The sequence below is a fragment of the Schistocerca americana genome, chromosome 5, assembly GCF_021461395.2.
Source record: "Schistocerca americana isolate TAMUIC-IGC-003095 chromosome 5, iqSchAmer2.1, whole genome shotgun sequence".
Lineage (NCBI taxonomy): Eukaryota > Metazoa > Arthropoda > Insecta > Orthoptera > Acrididae > Schistocerca > Schistocerca americana.
Genome location: NC_060123.1, coordinates 85,419,763 through 85,445,967, shown reverse-complemented (window position 1 = coordinate 85,445,967; position 26,205 = coordinate 85,419,763). Strand labels below are relative to the sequence as shown.

The 26,205-nt window shown below is 40.6% G+C and overlaps 1 protein-coding gene across 2 annotated transcripts in view; it reads right to left on the bottom strand.

Annotated features, from left to right (window-relative positions):
- Window positions 1-4,054: 4,054 nt before the first annotated feature.
- LOC124615767 (transmembrane protein adipocyte-associated 1 homolog) overlaps window positions 4,055-26,205 on the bottom strand; it is a 121,048-nt gene continuing 98,897 nt past the window's right edge. Inside the window, exons 8-9 of one of the 2 annotated variants that reach the window (XM_047143865.1) lie at window positions 14,764-14,893; window positions 4,055-6,244 (exon numbers count right to left, since the gene is read on the bottom strand). In XM_047143865.1, the coding sequence (XP_046999821.1) occupies window positions 6,095-6,244; window positions 14,764-14,893 (280 nt within the window). In that variant the 3' untranslated portion in view covers window positions 4,055-6,094. Of the gene's footprint in view, window positions 6,466-14,763; window positions 14,894-26,205 lie in introns of both variants that reach the window. The other variant, XM_047143864.1, reaches the window with a different exon arrangement.

Sequence of the window (26,205 nt, the reverse complement as noted above, 5' to 3'; positions counted from 1 at the left end):
CACCCCACACATCCAGAATTGGTACAGAGTGGCTCAGGGAACACACTTCTGAATTTAAACCGCTGGCCACCAAACTGCCCAGGCATTAACATTGAGCATATTTGGGATGCCTTGCAATGTGTTCAGAAGAGACCTCCACCCTCTCATACTCTTACAGATTTATGGACAGCCCCGCAGGATTCATTGTGTCAATTCCCTCTAGCACTACTTCAGACATTAGCTGAAGCCACACGTCGTGTTGCAGCACTTCTGCGTGCTCGTGGGGGACCCTACATGATATTAGGCAGGTGTACCAATTTCTTTGGTTATTCAGTGTATAAACAGAATTCTCTGTAAAGCAATCCAAACTGTGATAGGTTAAGTAAATTGTTTCCACTTAAGTATATGACTATTTTTGAGTACATGACTTTTTGGAATGATTCAGAAGAAGATATCAGTAAGAAAACTGGACGATCACTGTTTAAGTCTGTCTTTGTCACCTGTCTTATGAAGTAGTTTGGTAATTGCATATTTTAACTTGTCTAGAAAAAATTCCTTGTCTAGAGTGCATTATATAATAGAGGGAAACATTCCACATGGGAAAAATTATCTAAAAACAAAGATGATGTGACTTACCAAACGAAAGTGCTGGCAGGTCGATAGACACACAAACAAACACAAACATACACACAAAATTCAAGCTTTCGCAACCAACCGTTGCTTCGTCAGGAAAGAGGGAAGGAGAGGGAAAGACGAAAGGATGTGGGTTTTAAGGGAGAGGGTAAGGAGTCATTCCAATCCCGGGAGCAAAAGACTTACCTTAGGGGGAAAAAAAGGACAGGTACACACACACACACACACACACACACACACACACACACACACACACACACCCATCCGCACATATCTCACTAAGAACATTACTTATTGAGTTGTAACAACTTTTCAGAATTCTAATAATGGAAACTCTAAGTTGGAATATCAATAATTTAAGAAAAAGATAGATTGCTACTTACCATAAAGATGACAAGTTAAGTTGCTAACTGCTGACAGGCACAACTAAAAGACACTTCCCCCTTAGCTTTTGGCCACAGCCTTCATCACAAAAGGACAGACGGATGGAGGCGCGCGCGCGCACGCACGCACGCACGCACACACACACACACACACACACACACACGTCCGCCTTCTCCTCATCTCTGGCAGTTTGTTCCAAGCTGCCGGAGATGATGGTGGTAAGCTAATGTGTGTATTTTAGTTGTGCCTGTCTGCAACTTTTAAGAATTATGTTTGAAATACCATCAACCTCACATGAGCTTTAGTTTTTTTTAGAAATTGCATGATTTTAACAATTTTATTGAAGGATGTTGGTGCTACATCTTGTTGCTTAAAGTTTTGTGGAATGACATTTTTAATGTATTCTCTTGCTTCTTCAACTAAACCATCTAGTCCTATATTTACTTCTGCTTTTAGAAAGTGACTCTCAAAAGAACTTGCAACTTGTGAATTATCAGTCACACATTCTCATTTAGTTGAATTGTTATGGAATCTTTTACACTGGCTGCCCTATCTCCCATTTGAAGATGTCCCATATAGTTCTGATATTATTATCTGAATTATTTAATTCTGTCCGGACATGCATATTTCTGGACATTTTAATAACTTCCCTTAATATACTACAGTATTTTTTTGTAGTATACAAGTAATGTCGAATTTTGACTTACTCTGGCTTTTCCATAAATTTCCCTCCTCCTCTTAAATGACATTTTAATTTCCTTGGTTATTCTTGGCTTACTATTTTTTTTAAACGGATCTTCTGGATAATTTTTAGGAAAGTAACTTTCAAATACTGACACAAAATTACTATAGAATAAATTGACCCCAACATTAGCATCTTTTTCTGCATATACCTCATCCCATACCATTCCTTTTGGCTTACTCTTAAAACATTGTACCCCTTCTCATTAATAAGCCCCACTGCTTAGTATGATACTGCCTCATGGTGGTACGGTGCTACACTGTTTATTTCCATTAATTGTGCATCATCAGACAGTCCATTAACAATTGGATGCACATTGATTGTTGTACTGTCTATTATACAACTGGGCCAGTATATCATATTCAACCATAGGAGCTGCCTTTATTAATTCTATTTTTATTCCATCAGGACACTGTGGTTTCTCATTTTTCATATGCTTCAGAGTTTTACAAATTTCTTATAAAGTTATTTGTCGTGGACATGGATGTTCGTCTTCTTCCATCAAATTTAATGTCTCTTGCATAAATTCCTCTCTCTTCTCCATAAGCAGGGCTTGGTAATTTTTCACCCACTCCTAGCTTATTAAGATAATCCCAACATTATCTGTTTTCAACTCTCACCATCTTCAATATCTTCCACAGTGCACTTGCTCTAGTGGCACTTAAGTTTTCTTCTACAAGTTCTTCAGCTTTCAGCTGTGCCTCATTTTTTGCATCAGTAATGGCCCTTTGTGCCAATATCCATTTAGCTGCATACGTTTTACGGTAATCACCAAGCCAAATGCTCAGCCAGCCATTTGTTGTTGGCCTCTGCTTTCATGTTCAATAATTTCTCTACTTCCATGTTCTATGATGGATTCTGCCTTTCTTTTCCCAATTTTGCTTTCTCCATCTCTCTACCCATTCTGTGTACTGAAGTCCCAATAAGTATAATTTCTTTTTGATCACTTATCTTCTCCAGTGATCCCATCGGACCACCAAAAATTTTTCTTCACTTGCATCTTGGTGTCTTTATTTGGTGCATACACAGCCATGATCACAACTGAGTGGCTCCTTAATTCTAGCTGCACCTGAAGAATTCCACGACTAATTTGGTTCCAGGGTTTTGTATCTTTCTTGTATTTTTTCATAACAACTACAGAGACCCCACTTGTGACACTCTCCTCTTAGGGGACCCCACTGTGGATATATAACCATTCCATTCTTTCATACATTTGCCCTTTTTCTTTGTTTCATTTAGGGCTGCTACATCCATGTCATATTTCATTATTTCATGAAATGTTCTCTCAGTTTTAGAGGCAATCCCCTGGATGTTCCATGTACTGATATTCATTGTGCTTATACATGCCAAATTTTGTTTTCCAGAAAGATCTACCTGTTCATCTGAGGCTATTTTAATGGGACATGTTGCCATGGAATTTTTTTTTACAGTTGACAGGGTAGTTTTTACTTATGGTTTTCTTCCATTAGACAGACTGCCTTTCTGGACTACGGAAGTCAGTCTACCCTAGCCTTCTCAACTCATGCCATCTTGAGCAAAAGTAAGCTGCTGATCCTCCTTGAAGCGGTAGGCTCATGTATGCTCGTTTGCTCTTGTTATTTAAAGGTGCAAGAGAATTGCCTTTCACTACCTTCAGTTAGCTGCATACTGCTCATCTACTGTACATCATCCATTGCCCAGCAGCCAAGCGACTTCTGTATTCTTGGACATGGAAGTAGAATTTGTTTGCAGAGTTGACTTGAATACTCAGTCTTCAACCTCTGTTAACATATGGCCCTCTTATTGTAGCATTTCTTCATCTCCACTATTAGTTTTTACTTCTTAGCCTTTAGCTTTCCCTCTCCCCTCTCCGACTGTAGCTCATACTTCATAATTCAAATTATTAAATGATACATGCATTAGGTACCACATGCATATAAAAAAGAATCAATGTTCTCCTTCACATCTTGCATATAGTTTAGAATTAAGAAAAACAGAATTCTTACTAGTTGGGGAAGAAAGTGGGCACACTCTGAATCTTCCAAATTCACCTCTCCTCATTTACCCATTGAATTTGAATATCAAATTAATTACATGTCAATAATAATCTAATCTTTGAAACCAAGAAACAGTCACAAATTTCTCTTTACTTTGACCTTCCAAGTCTGATAGATAAATTTATTTTTTGTTAGGTTTCATTGTCTTATTAATGGTAAAAGTATTAGCACTTCAGCATTTGTTTACTCGAAAAATGTGGACAGCCTGCATTGGAGTAGCAATGATTAATTTTTAAATGGTTGAATCAACATCAAGGAAACTAAGATAAAAATGGATGTATGTGTTTCTTAATATTTAATAGGAAACTAAAATGAGTTTATTTGTAACAAAACAGTTCATATCAAACTTCAGTACAATTAAGTACAATGATATTTATAAATTTTATTTCATGAGCCACAGATCTGATTTTTCAATGACAGGCTCAAACTGCACTTTATCAAGTACTGATGCACAGCGTCTAAAATGTCATCTTAACAATTCCTTTTTTCTTGAAAGTGACTGGCTGATTACTTTGGCTGTAATTAGTTACATGCATACTACACAAGTACAAATAAATATATTGAAAAATTATTTTCACAAACACATAACATGAAAATATAAAATTTTCTTACAAATTTCCTATTTAAAATGGAGTAACAATGCAAAAACATATACATTTATCTAATCTCATTGATTGCACATTAATATCACAAACAAAAAACAAAATGGGAACATTGTAAATAAACACTACATAGGAAAAGGAGAGACGGTCACTAGGACACACTAATGTAAGTAGCAGATGGTACGTGGATACAGGAAGAGGCATACTTTTCTTTAGGTGCTGTATTTAAGAAATATTTAAAACGAAAGATTCAAATTTCTCTCATCTCTGGAGGTTCACACATCTTGTGTTTTCTTAGGTTATTGATCAAGGACAAAGAAAACAAACAATTTCTACATTTGGTTCTAACACTATCATTATAAGCAAACTTCACAAAATTACTTCAAGTAGTAAGAAGCTGTTTACTGTAACAGAAACCAACTTTGAAAATCACTGGACTCAAGAACACACATGGGGTAACCTCACCGAGATACATGGAAAACTAAGCAAACAAGTAAACCAAATACATGGGGTCTGGTTTCTACCATTCAACACAGTACTACTACAGTAAATGTTTCAAAAAATTATGTATCTACTTTGATGCACAGTTTTAAAAACAACAGACTGCTAAAGTTACATGTTCCTTTCTGATATGTAAACATACATTCTTAATTGTGAGAATCCACAGCCAAATAAACTTGTGAAACAAAATTAATGCAGAATACAATGCTACTTGAGAAGTTCAAAAAACACAAAGAAGATTCTAGAAGGAATCAAGTCTTCAGCGTAGCAGTAAAGTAATTTTTTCATTTAGAGAGAATGGCCTAAAGAAATCTTTCATCCTAAACACCACACAATCTAAAGCATAGTATCAAAACTGAACACTACAAATGTAAAGTTAGGTGACACCTAAAGGAAAAATCAGTAATAGTGGAACTTTTATATAGCTCAACGAAACTATCAAGAATTTTGAAACACCTCTTTCAGGAGCTGACCAATAGGAAAGAAGTATGGCCAGATTGGGTGAGAACACAAACAGGAAAGGGTGACACATATTTGAGCATTAAGTCAAGAAGCAATTAACTACCAAAAACAGTGCACACAGGTTACATTTGTTCCAATCTGGGTTTCATTCCACATACCTTTTGGTTTCTAATTGGATATTTGGGTTTCATTTGTTATTTTACATTGCCTCTTTTACAAAACACCTTTGTTCCGTTTTCATCTCGTGCACATATGCTATAATTTGGTTGGCAGTTCACAATCTTCTGTTTATAATGAGTCTGTCTGAGCAATAGTTCCACTACTGCTGATCAGCCTTTTTTATAACACATTTATAAATCACAGTAGTGGTGTGTTAAAATGGAAATTCAATACATGTTTTAAAATAAATAACAACTAAGAGAAAATATTCTCCTGCATTTACATGCAAGTGATAGCTCTCCTATAAGTTTAGCATAATAAATGAAATACCCTTTTCAACTACACTTTAGTTTTTTCTGACTAGGCTATCACATCTGACTAACTGTCAATTATGTATTCAATTTCTAGATCTAGAAATTATTTATAAATGACAGTACAAAAAACTTTAAACAATATGAGTCAAACTGCAAAACACAGTAGCTACTGAACTTCAGTACACTGTACAACAGTAGATGGTGTTTAAACCTCAGGAGCAAAATCCATTTCAATCATTATAGTAAAGAGTTTTCACATCACATCACACATTAATTAGCAGTTCAATCACTGACAGCTGCCTCCTTAGAAACAGTGAGATCACCAGCTGTTGCAGTAGGAATGTAGTGTTTGGTAAACGAGCACACATTTCCTGAGCTTGGATGCAAAATTTCAGTTCGGCACACATTATCATCAGTCTGATGAAGAATAACCTGTAAAAGTAAGCCAACTCGTCAGTAGAAAAATGTTCTGCATCCAGAATTTACTTCTGTTGGACGGTATAGTTTGACTGGTAACCACCAGTTTCTAGAGACTGAGCACTGTCAATGCTGTAACCAGTTATGCTGTCAGGACTCTGCAGTGAAGCTGCATACAATGGGTTTACCGGAGTTGTCCCATTGTCAAACTGGGTGCTGTCATATACACTGTTATTCTGTGAAAGGAAAATTATCGTACACAGTCTTAATTAAAAAATAAAAACAAAGACACATACATTTACAGCCACTAATAGGTAAGGTAAATGAAAACAACCCTGAAAGCCCACAAGAAGTGAGAGGTGTTTTGCAGCCTGCTGATGGGATAGATTTTCACCTGTATCCCTGAATGAAATGACGAACAAGTCAAAAGATAAATACATATTTTTACAGAATTATTAATTACTTCCACTTTGAGAAACAGACAGTGAACTTAGACAGTACACATGGTTGATTAGTTCACAGTTTACTTTTAACAGCACTAAGTCAGAAGGTAAGAGAAGAGTGCTAAAGGTCTATTTCTGTTTTGGCCTGCAGTGTTTTGCATATTTGAACAGATATGCTGGATAACTGTCCTGCATTAGTTGACTTGTACTAGAGGAATATAGCCCTGGACCAGAATACAGTATGTTACTTTTCTGGGTATTAGTTTGTATTTCAGTAAGTTTCTTTTTAAATATTTGATTATTGGAAGGGTATATTAGACACTATAGCATTTGATAAATATATTTAAGTAGTAACGATCATGGAGTCACACCACACTTTTTTTCCATTGTAACGGTTACCGTTATTCCACTTCACCTACGATTTTTGCTTTGCTGCTTTATAAAGGCCAATTCTCTTAGGGTACATTACGTAATGATTTCTGCACAATTTTGAAACTGCGTTAAGAAATATAAAAAATTTTATGTGAGGTATGTTAAGATGGATATCAACATATTAACAACAATATGAATCAAGAAAGATCACCATGCAGAGGAGGTATTCTGAGCAGACAGGCACTTTTAAAACTAGACTAAGCTATTTAACACAGTCCTCTTGAGATTTAAGGACTGAAAGAGGACTGTGTCCAACAGTTTAGTCTTCTTTTAAATGTGCCTGTGTTAGTGAATGCTTCCTCTATGTGGAAAGTAGCAGTCTTTCCCAATTTTATTACTGTTATTCCCACTGAGATTTCCATTTTTTATTCAACATCTTACCTGGTTAAGAACTGTGGCTCTGCCAACTTCAGAAATGTGACAGCGATTATGCCTATGTCTCAATCTTGATCATCTCAAAACAGTGATGTGTTATTAAAACAAATTTGTGAATTTTCTTCTTTGTAAGCACACACACACACACACACACACACACACACACACACACACACAATGAGTCAGGCTTTAATGTACGGCAGTTACTTCATCGTAGTATTCAGGAGCATGCTTCTATAAAACTTTTAATCCTTTACAGACTTGTGGTTAAGTTTTTGACCACGTGAAGTAAGGGTCATCATTTATCATTTTACCGATTTATGGTCAGATTTGATCTATGTGGCTGCAGTATCTCAGCAGTAACACTTTGTGAGTGAAACAGTAGGCATACTTCTCAGATGATGGTAGAGGTTCACTATTACTGTGGTTAACAAATAGCCACAAAGCATTCCCTATGACATCTGGTATACTGGGTGCCTTTTTAGTTGTAGGGAAAGCATGTTGTTGATGCATGAATTTTGCTCTTTGTGGTTTTCTCTGAAGCTCTCGGGTATACGTAAGCAATGTTTTGAAATTTAAAGTTGATGGGCATGAAAAACTTGTTTCAATTAGTTGTTCGACAAGTGTTGTGTTACTATTATTTTGCCAAAATCCAAAGCTGTTGACTTTTGTGATCTACGATGTAGGAAGGTGCTATCATCACATAGGTATGTGTGATTTGGCAAGGTAAATGATCGGGGAACATCACAGAGCATAATATATGGACAGTAACTTTTGCAATGAGATGTTATAGCCAGTACATGCTGTTTCTGTGCTGTGTTACATAGTCTGCAATAGTACCTTATATATTTCCACTTGATGACATGCATCGAACTATTTACTTTCAGGTTCTGCTTTTTTATGAAATTCCTGAATCTCAAACATCAGTCCACAAAGGCCTTAGGCAGACCTTCAGCATAACTGAAGAGAGACTGCTAGTCTCTACAGATGCAATGACGAGAAGTGGTTAGGCTGTATGGAAGGTGCTTCTAGGTATGGAATGGGTGGCAAATGTCTCAATGGAGGTATTGTTGGTGATTGGAGGGTTTGACGTGAGAGAGATGCTGATGGAGCCATCTATGAAGTGGAGGCAGACACTGAGCAAAATGGCTCATTGGGCTGGGCCATGTGAAGCAAATGGGGGAGGTTTTGGAGGAATGTCAATAGGGTGTCACCAATGAATCTTAAACAGGTGAGAGATCTGGGATTCTGAGTTGCTAGGGAGGATTCCTCTTGATGTCTCATGAATAGCTTGGCTTAGGATGGTGCCCTGTGGGTGCCCATGACTGTATAGTGGATTTGTTTATAGGTGATGCCTTCCTTTGAAGCACCTGCATAGTTAGTAGTAGTTCTCTGATTCTCTCCTTGGAACCCCCTCCACTTTCCACCCAGAGATTTATGAAGGAAAGACTGATGATCTTAATATACCACTGGGAGTGAAAATACTACTGTCACTTTTATCATCACTTCAACACTGAGAAGACTGCTTACTGATTTAACTGCTATATGGATGGTGTAGGTAGATTAACCCTCAGCATGCTATCTATAACAATTTTTTATAAAAGACGAGACTTTAGACAGCTAGGATTTTTGTTAATAATAAAAATTTCTATCAAAATTGAACGAATGTGAATATTGGCAACCAATGATTCACAGAATGACTATAATTGCAGACAAAAAAAAAAAAAAAAAAAAAAAAAAAGATAGTGGATGATTATCAGTTTGCACCCAGAACAGAAGAAGGTACCTGAGAAGCCATTCCAACTTGCTCTTTAGTAATGGAACAAACAAACAAGGAAAATTGGGATAGTTTCTTACATTTGGTGGTCCACAAGGAAGATAAGAGTTTAATGTCCTGTTCATGATGATGAAATTAGATACGAAACACAAGTTCAGACTGGGGAGGATACAGATGAAAATTGCATGTGCCCTTTTTTCAAATGAACCAGCTTCGCACTTGTCCTAACCAATTTAGGGAAATCATGGAAAACCTAAATCTGAATGGCTGGATTGATATTTGAGCTGCTGAATACAAGTCTGGTGTCTTACCACTGTGTCACCTACCTCAGTCAGCTTATAGACCTATGGAAATTTCTCAACATCATATGATTTCACAATCTTAAGATGTGTCACATTAGACAACAAACAGATAAGTAGTCTTCTGCATCTAAAAAACCAAATGGGAGTAATGGAAGTAGGGCAAACTGGAAGCATTGAAAATGGGATACTCTTGCAAAATGTTAAAAATTAAACAGATGAGTAAAATACAGAATGAAGAGGTAATAGCAAGAATAGAACAGAAAAGAAGTCCACAGAAAACTGGAAGAAAGGAAATCTATGACATTGAGGAATGATTAACTACTTTGTGCTGCAGGGACTGATATGAGGGGGAAAAAAAAGAAGAGTCAAACAAAGACTAGGATACGCAAAACAGATTTTAAGATTTTGAGTTTAGCAGTTACACATTTGAGTTGAAAATATTATCACACTACAAGAGACAAAAAACAGCAACAAACCTGTGAAAAGACTAATGAACAGTTATTTCAAGAGGATCTTTTTTCTTTCACCATTTACTCCACCCTATTTTTCACACATTGTTACAAAAAGGATAGACTGCTATTTACCACAATGAGACATTGTGAGGTGGGGGGGGGGGGGGGGGAGAGAAGAGAGGGAGAGGGTGTTACAAATTTAGCTTTCAGCTAAAGCCCTCTTCAGAAAAGAGAAGAAAACACACACACCTCACAACTGGCACCTAGGGCAGCTTGGACATGAATGCAAATGTCATGTTGAATGAAAGGAACAATCAGGTGTGAGACAAGGAATGGAGAGGGATAGGAGGGCATGGGGGTGGGGGTGGAGGTGGAGATGGGGGGAGAGCACTGTGCAGTGGAGACTGCAAGGACTAGATGAAGGCATGACAAGACAGCTGGGGCACGGTGGTAGGGGGTGGTGTGAGGAGGAGGAGGGGGGATGCGAGCAGTAAAGGGGATGAGAGGAGCAGGGAAGGGGAAAGACAGGTGGGTATGTTAGCAGAAGGTAGTCCATAATGAGGGTGAGGGGACATAAAGAGGGAGGTGGTGATAAGGCAGAGAGGGTGGAAGCTGTTGGGTAGAGGGTGTGGGGACAGCAGGTTACCATATATTGAGAGCGTGATAATTCAGAGAGCAGAGAATGTGTTGTAAGTTCAGATAAGATGGTGGTGGAGGAGAGGGTCTGGATGGCCCGGGCTGTGAAGCAGCAACTGAAATCAAACTTGTCATGTTCAGCTGCATGTTGTGCCACAGGGTGTCTATCAGGATCTTTGCCATAATCTGGCAGTGGCCATTCATCCTGGTGGACAAATGGTTGGTGGTCATACTGATGTAGAAAGCTGTGAAATGGCTGAAGCATAATTGGTATATGACATAGCTGCTTTCACAGGTGGCCCAGCCTCTGATGGGGAACAATAACCCTTGGACAGGACTGGAATAGGAAGTGCTGGGTCACTGGATTGGGCCAGAATGACACCTGGATCTTCCACAGGGATATGTTCTCTGTAGCAAGGGGGCTTTGAATGGGAGTGGTGGTGAGGATGGATTAGGGTGTTGTGGAGGTCAGGTGGGTGACAGACCACCATTTGGGGGGGGGGGGGGGGGCACGTGAGAAAGATCTTTGGGTAGCATGTCCCTCTTTTCTGGGCAATATAATAGGTAATCAAAGCCCTGACAAAGGATGTGGTGCAGTCTTTCCAGTCCACGGTTGTACTGAATGATGAATGGCCATTCCTTTGTAGCTGCTTCTTGGGCATGGTGGGACAACTGCGGGGGGGGGGGGGGGGGGGGGGGGGGGGGGGGAGTGGAACAGGAGATCTGTTTGTGGACTAGGGCTAGGGAAGTTCTTGTCACCATGCTCTGGCACAGCCATGGGCAACCGCATGGTGCCCTCCTATGCCAACCTCCTTATGAGCCATCTATAGGAAACATTTCTTGCCTCTAAAAACCCTAAAGCCATGGTTTGGTTCAAGTTCACTGATGATACCTTTATGATCTGGACTCAGGCCCAAGACACCATGTCCTCACTCCTCCATTACCTCAACTCTGGTCCTCCTCAACCAAGTGTACATCCTTCCTGGACAGTGACAACCACCCCAATCCTTACACTATCCCCTGAAATCAGCTACAATAGAGTGCTCCCTTAGTCACCCAGTACCAGCCTGAATTGGGACAACTATACCACATCCTTTGTCAGGGCTTTGACTATTGATATCATGGCCTGAAATGAGGGAAATCCTACCAGACATCATTCCCACCCCCTGTGAAAGTGGTGGTCTGTCACCCGCTCTAGCTCCACAACATCTCAGTCCATCACTAGGTCACTTTCAATTCTAACCCCTCCCCACAGGAATCATATCCCTGTGAAATAACAGTCCAATGCACCCATTCAGAGTGCTGAGCATGCTGCTGATGATAAAAGTGACAGTAGTATTTTCACTCCCAGTGGTATATTAAGATCATCAGTCTTTCCTTCATAAATCTCTGAGTGGAAAGTGGAGGGGGGTCCATGGAGGAGAGAATCAGAGAACTACTACTAACTATTTCTCTGAAACTATTTCAGTTCTACCACAGGACTATCTTACACCACCAGAAGCCGTGCCTCCTTTAAAGCAGCCATGTCGTACACCAGCTCTGCTGCAATCATTGCACAGCTTTCTATATTGTAATGACTACCAACCAGACATCCTCCAGGACAAACAACTGCTGCCAAACTTTGGTCAAGAGCATGGTAGACCACCCTATGGATCAACATGCAGCTGAACATAATATGCTTGATTTCAAGGACTGCTTCACAACTTGGGCCATTTGGATCCTCCCCTCCACCACCAGGTAACCTAAACTGCACAAATGGGAATTATCCTTCTCTGTTCCTGATATTATCCCAGTCTCTACCTCTGGCAACTTACTATCATCACTCCCTCCACTCAACAGCTTCCCCCCTCTGTCCTATCACCTCCTCCCTATTCACACTCACTCACCCTCTTTTTGTGGCAGCCTCTGCCAACACACCTTTCCCCTTTCCTGCTCATCTCGTTTTCCACTCCCCCCCCTTATGCCTCCCCCTATCTACCTGCCACACAGCCTCTTGATTCTGCACATGGCAGCCTTGTCATGCCTCCATATAGTTCCTGCATGTTCCACCAAACAGTACTCCTCTCTCCTCCCATCCATACACTGCTATCCTCCATTCACCCCACTCCAGATTGCTCCTTTCATTCAATATGACAATTGTATTCTGGTCTGAGTTGCCAGAGGTAGTGGTCTGGAGCATTATGGGTAGAGCCCTCCAATCAGCTCAGGATTTTGACAATCTAATGCAGCAGTCTGACAGAATTAGGAACAATATCCCTCTGCAGGACATCAAACACCACCATCAATCAATGTCAAGCTGAATAACTACTTGCCTAAGAGTCAGAGGTGGACCAATGTGGTGAAGCTCTTTCCCTTTAATAAATCATTCAGTTTCTCTGAAATTATCATCATTTGTTTGTCTGTATATGTACATCACATGGCCGGACAGAAGTCAAGATGATACTTATTCAGGACTCCCTCTGATGTCTACCGACGATGCTCATGCCAGGAAAGTCAATGAAATTGTGTATGCCAATTGAACACTGACTGTCCAAGAGATTTCAGAAGAATGAAACATTTCAGTTGGGTCATGGCATGAAATCCTGACACAGCATCTTCGAATGCATTGTGTTGATGACAAGTTCAATCCACAGTTCATGAGTCAAGACCAGAAAGACATTCACCACGCAATCTGAAGAGCTTTTAATAGCACAAATGAGAATGAGATGTTCCTTACGAGAATCATAACTGGTGATGAGATGTGGGCCAATAGTTGTGATGTTGAGACCAAGGTTCAGTCTTCACAATCGGATGGGAAAGGTTCTCCAAGATAAAAAAAAGATCATCAGGTCAGATCAAATGTCGAAGCCATTATAATAAGTTTTCTTTAACTTTGAAGGATTAGTTCATCATGAATTCATGCTACAGGGACAAACTTTTAATCCATGTTACTACTGGGACAAGTTGCAATGCCCGTGAGGAAATCTGAGAAGGAAATGGTCTGAAATGTGGCGAGACAATTCATGACACTTGCAACATGATAATGCACCCACACATTCATCCCTGTTGGTGCATGAATAATGCACAAAAAAATAAAATCACTATGCTACCTCCTCCTCCGTACTCTCCAGACTTTTTTTCTTTCCAAAATTTAAAACCCCATTGTAAGGACGAAGATTTGCAATGACAGACGACAAAAGAAAATTCGCAGATGGCGCTTCATGCGATTCAGCAAGAGGCGTACCAGGACTGCTTCTGGAAGTGGAAACGGTGTTGGAAGCAGTGTATCAATCGTGGAGGAGAGTATTTCAAAGGAGACCATGCACAATAAGTAAAAGATAAGAGTAGAAAAATTTATGGTAAAGTTCTAGAATTTTCAAAACAGACCTCATATGTCTGAAATTTGCATAAATTATAAAGGATTTTCACGCTTCAGTTTTATTATTTAGCTGAAACTGCACACTATTTCTTTAGAGGCAACTGTGTATTTCTGCCCTTGATATTTTTTCTCTTGCAGACAATTATCATCAATTTATTCTGTTGTCAATCATACCTTTGAACCACCTGGGAAAAACATTCAGAAGTGAAATACATAAAATAAAAAGTACATTGTGTGTTCACAATATTTATGTTCAATGTAAACAATGCCAGACGGATAAAGTCAAAAACTGTATTTGATGTGGACTTTCTGCATGTATAAGATAATTTCTCTCTGAATAAAGTATTACCATTGATTTTTAATACCATTAAAAAGTTATTCTAATGGGGGTATGCTTTTCTTGTTCTAAGTTCCTCTATTTAAAAAAGTGTTTATCTGGAAAGGTACATGATCCAGCTCAGCTTAAGTGACAATATCTGCCGATTGAAGACTGGGGCAATAACTTGGGTGAGGAAGGATGCAAGGAAGGTGGAGGGCATATCTTCCTAACTTGCTCTCCCAGCCACCAATTCTTCCACTGGTGTATATGTATTTTTAGTCTAAAGCTACTTTCTTTGTAAAGGAGTTCATGTCCATCAACTATACAATTTAATGTAGTGCATTTTGTTTGCAATCTGCATCCTCCCTAATAATTTTGGTGAACAATCTTCTATACTAGACTGCACATACTAGCCTTTACGGACTTATACTTTAGCTTACCTGATATATATAATCTGAGTCAGTCTTCAACGATGAGAAAGATTGCTGATGAGGAAGCGAAACTGTATCATCTTCCATGTTGTCATCAACTTGCGCTTTGTATGAGAACATTATACTTGGCTGAGAGATGCTAAGGAAGAAAAATAACAAAATAAACAACTATACAAATACAGGATTAAATTAACTATTTGGTTATGCTAAATTAACAGCCAAATATTTTTTTTATTTCATTGGAAAAAGTTGTCCCTAAGGAAACAACATTCCTCACTAATAAGATAAAAGCTGGTGCTTAAATTCACTAGATCATACAAGCTCAAATATTTTCATAATTAAAAAGCCTAGCTGATTCTTTAAAAAATATCACGGCAGACTCACAACTAAAACAAACAGCTGAAAAATTACAAGAGAAAGACCTTAATAAAGGCATTCTACTACACACAAGAAGAACAATCAGGAAACAGACTAATAAGCAAAAGAATCTGAGGTGACAAGACTATAATCAGGTGGTTTGCTCATTGTCACATCTTACTAAAGAAATAAAAAAGTGACAGCCAAAGTTTTGAAGCTAATGACCAAGAACAATTATACAGTTTTACATTTAGATGATAGAGGGTGACTAACCAAAAACAGTCATTAAACAATTTAAGAAATTTTAGGAGTACAGGCAACAACCCATAGAATAGTAGAGGTGCTGACTCATCAAAAGCTAAATGCCCCTATTTTCTAAGATAAGTCATAGGGTCAGTATTGCCTCAGGTGTTCCAACATTTCTACAGAATCCAAACTGATCTTCCCCGAGATCGGCTTCTACCAGTCCATTCGTCTGTAAAGAATTCGTGTTAGTATTTTGCAGCTGTGGCTTATTAAACTGATAGTTCGGTAATTTTCGCATCTGCCAACACCTGCTTTCTGGAATTATTATGTTCTTCTTTAAGTCTGAGGGTATTTCGCCTGTCTCATACATCTTGCTCACCAGATGGTAAGAGTTTTGTCAGGGCTGGCTCTCCCAATGCTATCAGTAGTTCTAATGGAATGTTGTTAACTCCCAGGGCCTTGTTTTGACTTAGGTCTTTCAGCACTCTGTCAAACTCTTCATGCAGTATCATATCTCCCATTTCATCTTCATCTACATCCTCTTCCATTTCCATAATATTGTCCTCAAGTACATCACCCTTGTATAGACCCTCTATATACTCCTTTCACCTTTCTGCTTTCCCTTCTTTGCTTAGTCCTGGGTTTCCATCTGAGCTCTTGATATTCATGCAAGTGGTTCTCTTTTCTCCAAAGGTCTCTTTAATTTGCCTGTAGGCAGTATCTATCTTACCCCTAATGAGATGACCCTCTACAGCCTTACATTTGTCCTCTAGCCATCCCTGCTTAGCCATTTTGCACTTCCTGTCGATCTCATTTTTGAGACACTTGTATTCCTTTTTGCCTGCTTCATTTACTGCATTTTTGTATTTTCTCCTTTCATCAATTAAATTCAGTATCTCTTCCGTTACCCATGGATTTCTATTAGCCCTCGTCTTTTTACCTACTTGATCCTCTGCTACCTTCACTATTTCATCTCTCAAAGCTACCCATTCTTCTTCTACTGTACTTGTTTCCCCCATTCTTGTCTATCGTTCCCTAATGTTCTCCCTGAAACTCTTTACAACCTCTGGTTCTGTCAGTAGCAAATGTATAAAGTTTCTGTTTCAGATAGTGGCCTAAGGCTGAAATTTTACAATCATGCATGAAATAAAGAGAATGGCAGCTTAAGACATCATGAAATCATTCAAAAAATTCATCACAGCTGCAGACCCGATTGCAAGGACAATTACAAATTTAAATGTTAGGATGTCTTTCCTGAAGATATTAGTATGGAGTTTAGCCTGGTACAGAAGAGAACCAAGGATGATAAAGAGTTCAGTCAAGAAGAGAATAGGAGCTTTCGAAATCTCATGCTACATGGGACAGCTGAAGATTAAATTATGGGTAGATCAAATGGAAAATACTACATTGAAAAGCAGAAAAAATTTATGACAACTTAACAAAAAGAAGGGATTGACTGACTGGACACACCCCGAGACATCGAGGAATTGCCAGTTTGGTAATTAAAGTAAGTGTGATGAGCAAAACGGCAGAGGGAGACCAAGAAACGAGTACAGTAAGCAGATTCAGAAGGCTGTAGGTTGCAGTAGTTATGCAGAGATGATGAAGCTCCCACTCAATAAACTAGTATGGAGAGCTACATCAAATCAGTTTTTGGACAGAAGACCATCACTGCTGCCACACAACAGCGAGGTTTCTTCTATACAGTTTGTAAACAGGATGTATAAGAAGGTGCCATGTGTGTACCCATGGCTGTGCTACAAATTTGTTTGTGTATCTTCAGTTGAGAAAAGTTTGTATTCAATCTCAGCTCTCTCAAGATAAGATTTCTAATTTTTAGAGATGTGCACACATTTACTTTTCACCACGTGTGTGTGTGTGTGTGTGTGTGTGTGTGTGTGTGTGTGTGTGTGTGTGTGTGTGTGTGTGTGTCAAGTCAACTGTTCTAAAGGACACTAGTCAAAAAAGTAAGTTATTTCTGCAAATCTTCAAATACCTCATCAGTTTATGGGTCTAAGAATGGTGTGGTTTGCCTGTGATGATTGGACAAGTTGTTTTACATTAGACAAGTTGTTTTACCCCAGAAAAAACTAGTCAGTCACCATTAACAGGCAAAATTTCGTTCAGACGAAAAGTAACCTACAATGACTGAATAAGTTTCTGTGAGACATATTGCAATGTTGGCCAATAAGAGTTATTAAAAATTCCAGATGATTGTAATTCTCAAGGCCTATACAATTTTTGATGTTTTAATTGGATCGCGAGTTTAACTGGCTAAACCTGAAGATGCAGCCATGAAAGCATGGATAAGATAAAATGCCAAGGCCATGTTCCTGATTTCCACATCAGCAGACAAAAATCAAATGCAAAATGTGTGTTTGTGAGGTAGCACATGGAATGTGGACCAAGGCAAAATTTACACAAGACCAACAATCACAAGCAAGTAAGTTAACTTTAACACAGAATTTTTGTGAATATCGGATGGACACGAATGATCCAGTTGTAGTACATGTAGCTAAAACTGAAAACCTGTCACTGTAGCTGAGAAAGGTAGAAGAACTGTATTATGAAGTGGATTTGCAAACTGCAAGTATATACTGACGTCAGCGGTATCATGCATTAACAACACATAAAAATTTGTGTCGGAGCGGGACTCAAACCCGGAGTTTCCTCATTACTGCAAGCGGTCACCTTTACTACGTTGGCTATCTGTGAGCAACTCGCAAATCAAATCAGACTTCAATATGTTATGTCTGTCCATACCCCTGTGCTTGCACTTCATACTTCCCACACAGGGAGGGAGAAATTTTTTATCATCATTTTAGCATTTAGAGGTATATTTACTAATGATTTACAAAATATTTGTGCTTGTACAGTGTTTACAGCTCACACTACAGTGTTCTTCACACGTCTCTCCCCATACAGTAATCACAAAGCGCGAGCATAGGAACAAATGTGACATGGAAGTTTGGGTTGGTCCAGGAGGTGTGCATGGATAGCTGATGGGATTAAGGCGACTGATTGAGGTAAGCAGGAAATACAGGTTCGAGTCCTGGTACGGCACACATTTTCGTGTGTGATTAATAAAACTTCCACCTAGCATCAATACATATATGCAATTTGCGAATCCAACAAACTTGCCTTGGACATGGATGGATAAAATGGAATACGAAAACTGCAAAGGACAAACGGCACACAATTTAGAAATTTTAATTTTGGATCTTGGAATGTTCAGAGCCTGTATAGACCAGGAACCATTCAGACTATGGTCTCAGAAACTAACAGATATAAACTGGACCTGGTGGCAGTACAAGAGACAAGATGGTTAGGAGAAGGAACTCACAAAGATGATGGATACACACTATTCTACAGTGGATGTGTAGATAAACACCAATTCGGGACTGGTTTTGTAATACACAACAACGCAGCAAATTCAGTGAAGGAATTCAAAGCTGTTAACAAGAGAATATCCTAAATAGTACTTGGAAACCAAGTGTCAGACATCACATTCATAAATGTTCAAGCCCCAACTGAGGATAAAACAGATGAGGAACAGGAAGAGTTCTATGACCAACTAAAACAAACAATTGAGAGCACACCAACCAGAAATATCAGGATTGTGCTGGGAGATTTTAATGGAAAAGCAGGAAAACAAGAATTCTTCATACCAACTATAGGAAGGCACAGTTTGCATGATGAGACCAATGAGAATGGTCAGAGGATTATCAACATAGCTATCTCAAAGAACCTGAGAGTAAGTTCGACTTACTTAGAACACAAGAGAGAACGTGGTGTTCACCAGATGGAAGAACCATCAACCAGATAGATCACATCTTGGTGGACCAGTGCTATAGCCATAGAGTCATGGATGTCAGTTCGTATAGAGGAGCTGAATGTGTGTCAGACCACTTCCTCATTGTGTGCAGGCTTAAACTCATGTTCACCTACATGCATAAGAAGGGGACACTAGAACCTGCTTTGAATGTTGAGAAACTACGAGAAAGTGCCATTAAAGAACAATATGCTATAGAAATCAACAACTGTGTTGAGGTCCTAGAGACCCTAGAACCAAGAGAGAACATGGAGGAAAGGTGGGAAGAAATAAAGTCCATGGCACTAAGTGTAGTGCAGGATATATTGGTGAGAAAGAAGATAATGAAGAAAAGGAAATGGTACACCAGAAGGCTACAGAAAAGAGAAGGAAGACGAGAGAGAAGTGGCTAGCTGACAGGGAGAATGAGCAGAAAAGGGAACATTTTATCAACATCAGAAGGGAGACAAAACGAATCCTAAGAGCAAAGAGAAGAGAATATGTCTAACCAGTTTGCTAGAACAAGCTGAGGCAGACAGCTAAAACAAGAACTCAAGGCAACTCTCCCAATACATAAAAAAATCAGAAACTTGGATTTCAGAGCCCAACATTTTTCATTAGAGATAAGAACGGCAACTTGATAAATGACAAGGAAAGAATTGTAGAAAGATGGAAAGAATACTTCTCAGAACTGTTGAATCGCCCAGATCAAGATGGGATATTACCTCCAAACACTACGTAGGAAAGAAAAGATGAAGAATGGGAAGTTAGGGAAGAAGACGTGAAGATCCCAGTCAAAGGACTCAGAAACAACAGAGCCAAAGGGGAGGACAGAATAACATCAGAATTAATCAAGGATAGAGGTGAGAGGTTTGGGTTGTTTCGGGAAGGAGACCAGACAGAGAGGTAATCAGTCTCATCGGATTAGGTAAGGACGGGGAAGGAAGTCGGCCGTGCCCTTTCAAAGGAACCATCCCGGCATTTGCCTGGAGTGATTTAGGGAAAACATGGAAAACAGAAATCAGGATGGCCGGACGCGGGATTGAACTGTCGTCCTCCCGAATGCGAGTCCAGTGTGCTAACCATTGCGCTACCTGGCTCGGTGAGGGAGGTGAGAGCTTACACTTAGAGATATATCAACTGATCCAGTTGATATGGGAGAAGGAGCCACTGCCAGAAGAATGGAAATTGGTTATAATATGCCCAATATACAAGTAGGGAAGCAAAATGGAATGTGATAACTACAGAGGAATCAGCTTGTTGAATGTAACATATAAGGTGCTGCCCATCATTATCCTACGAAAATTGCAACCATTCATAGAGAACAACATACAGGAGTACAAAGCTGGCTTTCGAAGAAACCAATCGACAACAGATCACATTTTTACACTAAGACAATTATTTGAAAAACATTGGGAATATGATAAAGATATCTACAGCCTGTTTGTCAGTTTTCAACGTGCGTAAGACAGCATCCACAGGAATAGCCTATACAATGCAATGTGGGGCTTCAGAATCCCTGAGAAGCTAGTGAGAATGGTGCAAGCTTATATGGAAGGGTCAAAGGCAGCAGTACGTTTCCAAGGAGCTACATCAGAAACATTTGAGACAAACATGCCTCAGACAAGGGGATGGTCTCTCGTGTCCTGTTCAGTGTCATCATAGAGAAAGTACTAAAAGAGTGTAGGCAACAGGAATGGGCTGGAGTAGAGACGGATGGTAACTTCAATTGTCTCGCATATGTAGATGATATAGTACTATTAAGTGAATCAAAGCACAAGTTGAAAGAAATGTACCAGAAAATGGACAATTATGCACAGAAGGTAGGGCTCAAAGTGAGTTGAGACAAAACAGAGTTCACGCAATTAGGAAGAAGACAAGAGCAGGTAGAATTTCTTAAGATAGATGGCAAGAGGTTGAAGAGAAATGGCTCTGAGCACTATGGGACTTAACATCTGTGGTCATCAGTCCCCTAGAACTTAGAACTACTTAAACCTAACTAACCTAAGGACATCACACACATCCATGCCCGAGGCAGGATTCGAACCTGCGACCGTAGCAGTCCCACGGTTCCGGAATGAGCGCCTAGAACCACGAGACCACCGCGGCCGGCAGGTTGAAGAGAGTAGACCAGTTCAAATACTTGGGATCTTGGTTTACCACGGACAACATAGAAATGGACATCAAGGAAAGAATAGCAGTGGAAACGAAACGCACGCATTCCCTCACAGAGACACTTGGCTCTAAACCGATCTCAGTGAACACTAAGATGAAAATCTACAACACAGTGCTATGCCCAGCAGTAATGTACGGTTCAGAAACATAGAGCATGACTAAGTGAGAAAGGGAAAAACTATTAATATTTGAAAGAAGAGTAATGAGGAAGATATGAGGACCAGTTTTAGATAACGGCGAATGGAGGAGGAGGAAAAACGAGGAAATCTACCTTCTGATGCAACAACCAACTACCCTACTGAAGATAAACAGCAAAAGAATACAATGGGTGGGCCATGTAGCCTGTATGCCAGATGGAAGACAGGTGAAGATGGCACCAGCAGGGAAACCAAACACCAAACGCCTCATTGGATGACCAAGGTAGCGCTGGATGGAAGACCTGGCAAAGAACCTAGCAGCCCTGGGAATTGAAGACACCTGGAGAAACTGGGCACAAAACAGGAAGGAATGGAGTCAGTTTGTGGAAGCAGCGTGTGGTCTGCAGGGCCTGTGATAACTGAATGTCTATCTATCTATGTATCTAATAAATTTAAAAACAAAGATGATGTGACTTACCATACGAAAGCGCTGGCAGGTCGATAGAAACACAAACAGACACATACATACACACAAAATTCAAGCTTTCGCAACAAACTGTTGCCTCATCAGGAAAGAGGGAAGGAGAGGGAAAGACGAAAGGAAATGGGTTTTAAGGGAGAGGGTAAAGAGTCATTCCAATCCCGGGAGCGGAAAGACTTACCTTAGGGGGAAAAAAGGACGGGTATACACTCGCGCGCACACACACACACACACACACACACACACACACACACACACACATCCATCCACACATATACAGACACAAGCAGACATATTTAAAGACAAAGAGTTTGGGCAGAGATGTCAGTCGAGGCGGAAGTGCAGAGGCAAAGATGATGTTGAATGACAGGTGAGGTATGAGTGGCGGCAACTTGAAATTAGCGGAGATTGAGGCCTGGTGGGTAACGGGAAGAGAGGATATATTGAAGAGCAAGTTCCCATCTCCGGAGTTCGGATAGGTTGGTGTTGGTGGGAAGTATCCAGATAACCCGGAGGGTGTAACACTGTGCCAAGATGTGCTGGCCGTGCACCAGGGCATGTTTAGCCACAGGGTGATCCTCATTACCAACAAACACTGTCTGCCTGTGTCCATTCATGCAAATGGACAGTTTGTTGCTGGTCATTCCCACATAGAATGCATCACAGTGTAGGCAGGTCAGTTGGTAAATCACGTGGGTGCTTTCACATGTGGCTCTGCCTTTGATCGTGTACACCTTCCGGGTTACAGGACTGGAGTAGGTGGTGGTGGGAGGGTGCATGGGACAAGTTTTACACCGGGGGGGCGGTTACAATGATAGGAGCCATAGGGTAGGGAAGGTGGTTTGGGGATTTCATAGGGATGAAATAACAGGTTACGAAGGTTAGGTGGACGGCGGAAAGACACTCTTGGCGGAGTGGGGAGGATTTCATGAAGGATGGATCTCATTTCAGGGCAGGATTTGAGGAAGTCGTATCCCTGCTGGAGAGCCACATTCGGAGTCTGGTCCAGTCCCGGAAAGTATCCTGTCACAAGTGGGGCACATTTGTGGTTCTTCTGTGGGGGATTCTGGGTTTGAGGGGATGAGGAAGTGGCTCTGGTTATTTGCTTCTGTACCAGGTCGGGAGGGTAGTTGCGGGATGCGAAAGCTGTTGTCAGGTTGTTGGTGTAATGGTTCAGGGATTCCGGACTGGTGCAGATTCGTTTGCCACGAAGACCTAGGCTGTAGGGAAGGGACCGTCTGATGTGGAATGGGTGGCAGCTGTCATAATGGAGGTACTGTTGCTTGTTGGTGGGTTTGATGTGGACGGACGTGTGAAGCTGCCCATTGGACAGGTGGAGGTCAATGTCAAGGAAAGTGGCATGGGATTTGGAGTAGGACCAGGTGAATCTGATGGAACCAAAGGAGTTGAGGTTATACACAAATATTCCGCACGTCCAGGGCCTCGCTGCGATGGAGCATTTCCTTTCACGCCGATCACCTGCCACCCTACCTAAAACCTCTTTCCTCATCACCTTAGCCAGCTTCATCCTGACCCACAACTTCTTCACTTTTGAAGGCCAGACATACCAACAATTAAAGGGAACAGCCATGGGTACCAGGATGGCCCCCTCGTACGCCAACCTATTCATGGGTCGCTTAGAGGAAGCCTTCTTGGTTACCCAGGCCTGCCAACCCAAAGTTTGGTACAGATTTATTGATGACATCTTCATGATCTGGACTCACAGTGAAGAAGAACTCCAGAATTTCCTCTCCAGCCTCAACTCCTTTGGTTCCATCAGATTCACCTGGTCCTACTCCAAATCCCATGCCACTTTCCTTGACGTTGACCTCCACCTGTCCAATGGCCAGCTTCACACGTCCGTCCACATCAAACCCACCAACAAGCAACAGTACCTCCATTATGACAGCTGCCACCCATTCCACATCAGACGGTCCCTTCCCTACAGCCTAGGTCCTCGTGGCAAACGAATCTGCTCCAGTCCGGAATCCCTGAACCATTACACCAACAACCTGACAACAGCTTTCGCAGCCCGCAACTACCCTCCCGACCTGGTACAGAAGCAAATAACCAGAGCCACTTCCTCATCCCCTCAAACCCAGAATCCCCCACAGAAGAACCACAAAAGTGCCCCACTTGTGACAGGATACTTTCCGGGACTGGACCAGACTCTGAATGTGGCTCTCCAGCAGGGATATGACTTCCTTAAATCCTGCCCTGAAATGAGATCCATTCTTCATGAAATCCTCCTCACTCCACCAAGAGTGTCTTTCCACCGTCCACCTAACCTTCGTAACCTGTTAGTTCATCCCTATGAAATCCCCAAACCACCTTCCCTACCCTCTGGCTCCTATCCTTGTAACCGCCCCCGGTGTAAAACCTGTCCCATGCACCCTCCCACCACCACCTACTCCAGTCCTGTAACCCGGAAGGTGTACACAATCAAAGGCAGAGCCACATGTGAAAACACCCACGTGATTTACCAACTGACCTGCCTACACTGTGATGCATTCTATGTGGGAATGACCAGCAACAAACTGTCCATTTGCATGAATTGACACAGGCAGACAGTGTTTGTTGGTAATGAGAATCACCCTGTGGCTAAACATGCCCTGGTGCACGGCCAGCACATCTTGGCACAGTGTTACACCGTCCGGGTTATCTGGATACTTCCCACCAACACCAACCTATCCGAACTCCGGAGATGGGAACTTGCTCTTCAATATATCCTCTCTTCCCATTACCCACCAGGCCTCAATCTCCGCTAATTTCAAGTTGCTGCCACTCATACCTCACCTGTCATTCAACATCATCTTTGCCTCTGCACTTCCGCCTCGACTGACACCTCTGCCCAAACTCTTTGTCTTTAAATATGTCTGCTTGTGTCTGTATATGTGTGGATGGATATGTGTGTGTGTGTGTGTGTGTGTGTGTGTGTGTGTGTGTGTGTGTGCGCGCGAGTGTATACCTGTCCTTTTTTCCCCCTAAGGTAAGTCTTTCCGCTCCCGGGATTGGAATGACTCCTTACCCTCTCCCTTAAAACCCATTTCCTTTCGTCTTTCCCTCTCCTTCCCTCTTTCCTGATGAGGCAACAGTTTGTTGCAAAAGCTTGAATTTTGTGTGTATGTATGTGTCTGTTTGTGTTTCTATCGACCTTCCAGCGCTTTCGTATGGTAAGTCACATCATTTTTGTTTTTAAATATATTTTTCCCATGTGGAATGTTTCCCTCTATTATATGTATCTAATAATATTTACAGCAACTGAATTGTTGTTAACAGTGTTTGTTCTTTCAGGCAATCACTGCATCATTCCTTTTATGCCTCACTAACTACATCCTCACACACAACCACCATTCCCTTGACTGGAAAATGACAAGCTATTTAAAGGTTTGCAGAGAGAAATAACATTTTTTTTATCAATTAAATATCTTAATTTATTTGACTAGCATCCCTTACAACAGTTGAATTACAATTAAGAATAAGCAATGATGAAAAGCAAAGAGTAAATGCATTTCATCTCTGAAAATTTTGAGAGTATTGAAACTAGATGCAAGCATGCGTAACTATTTCAACACTCCCAGTGATTTAGTGATTGTATTTGTCCTTTTACAATATCAATCTCTGAATGCAAATTAATTAAGTTTTGTGATACAAGATTTCCTGCATAAACAGCATAACATAAACCTACTAGTTTTACTTCACTCCCAGTGTTATGCTCTATACCAGCAGTCGTCAACTGTTTTTTCTCAAGAGCAAATTCTGACATTGTGGGGCGACAACATAGGGCCACATATGTAACAATCTTCTTAGCGCAATTATTAACATACATAAATTAGAATGAGTCCTCAGCAGACTAACTTTAGTAAAAGCGCAATAAGCTGCCCGCCGTCCCCAACGTACTGATCGTTGAAAGTCTGAACCATTCGGAACATTTCATCTCGAATGGTCTCTGCCTCAGACTGCTGTTGCCCCAAAGATGTGACATTATAATTGCCTGAGGAAGTGTTATTGTGTTCCCTGACTGAGCGGACGATTATTTGATTAACAACAGTAACTGTGCTCATATGTAAATGGATTATCCAATACGAGATACGATCACAAATGTTTACTAAATGTTATGAACATTAATTTTGCTCCACTCATTGCGATTTATTATGACAGTCCTAATTTAATTTCATATTCCTGGCTACAAAGTTGTTTCACATTTGAAAATGATGGTTTCTATAACGTGATTCACGAATTCT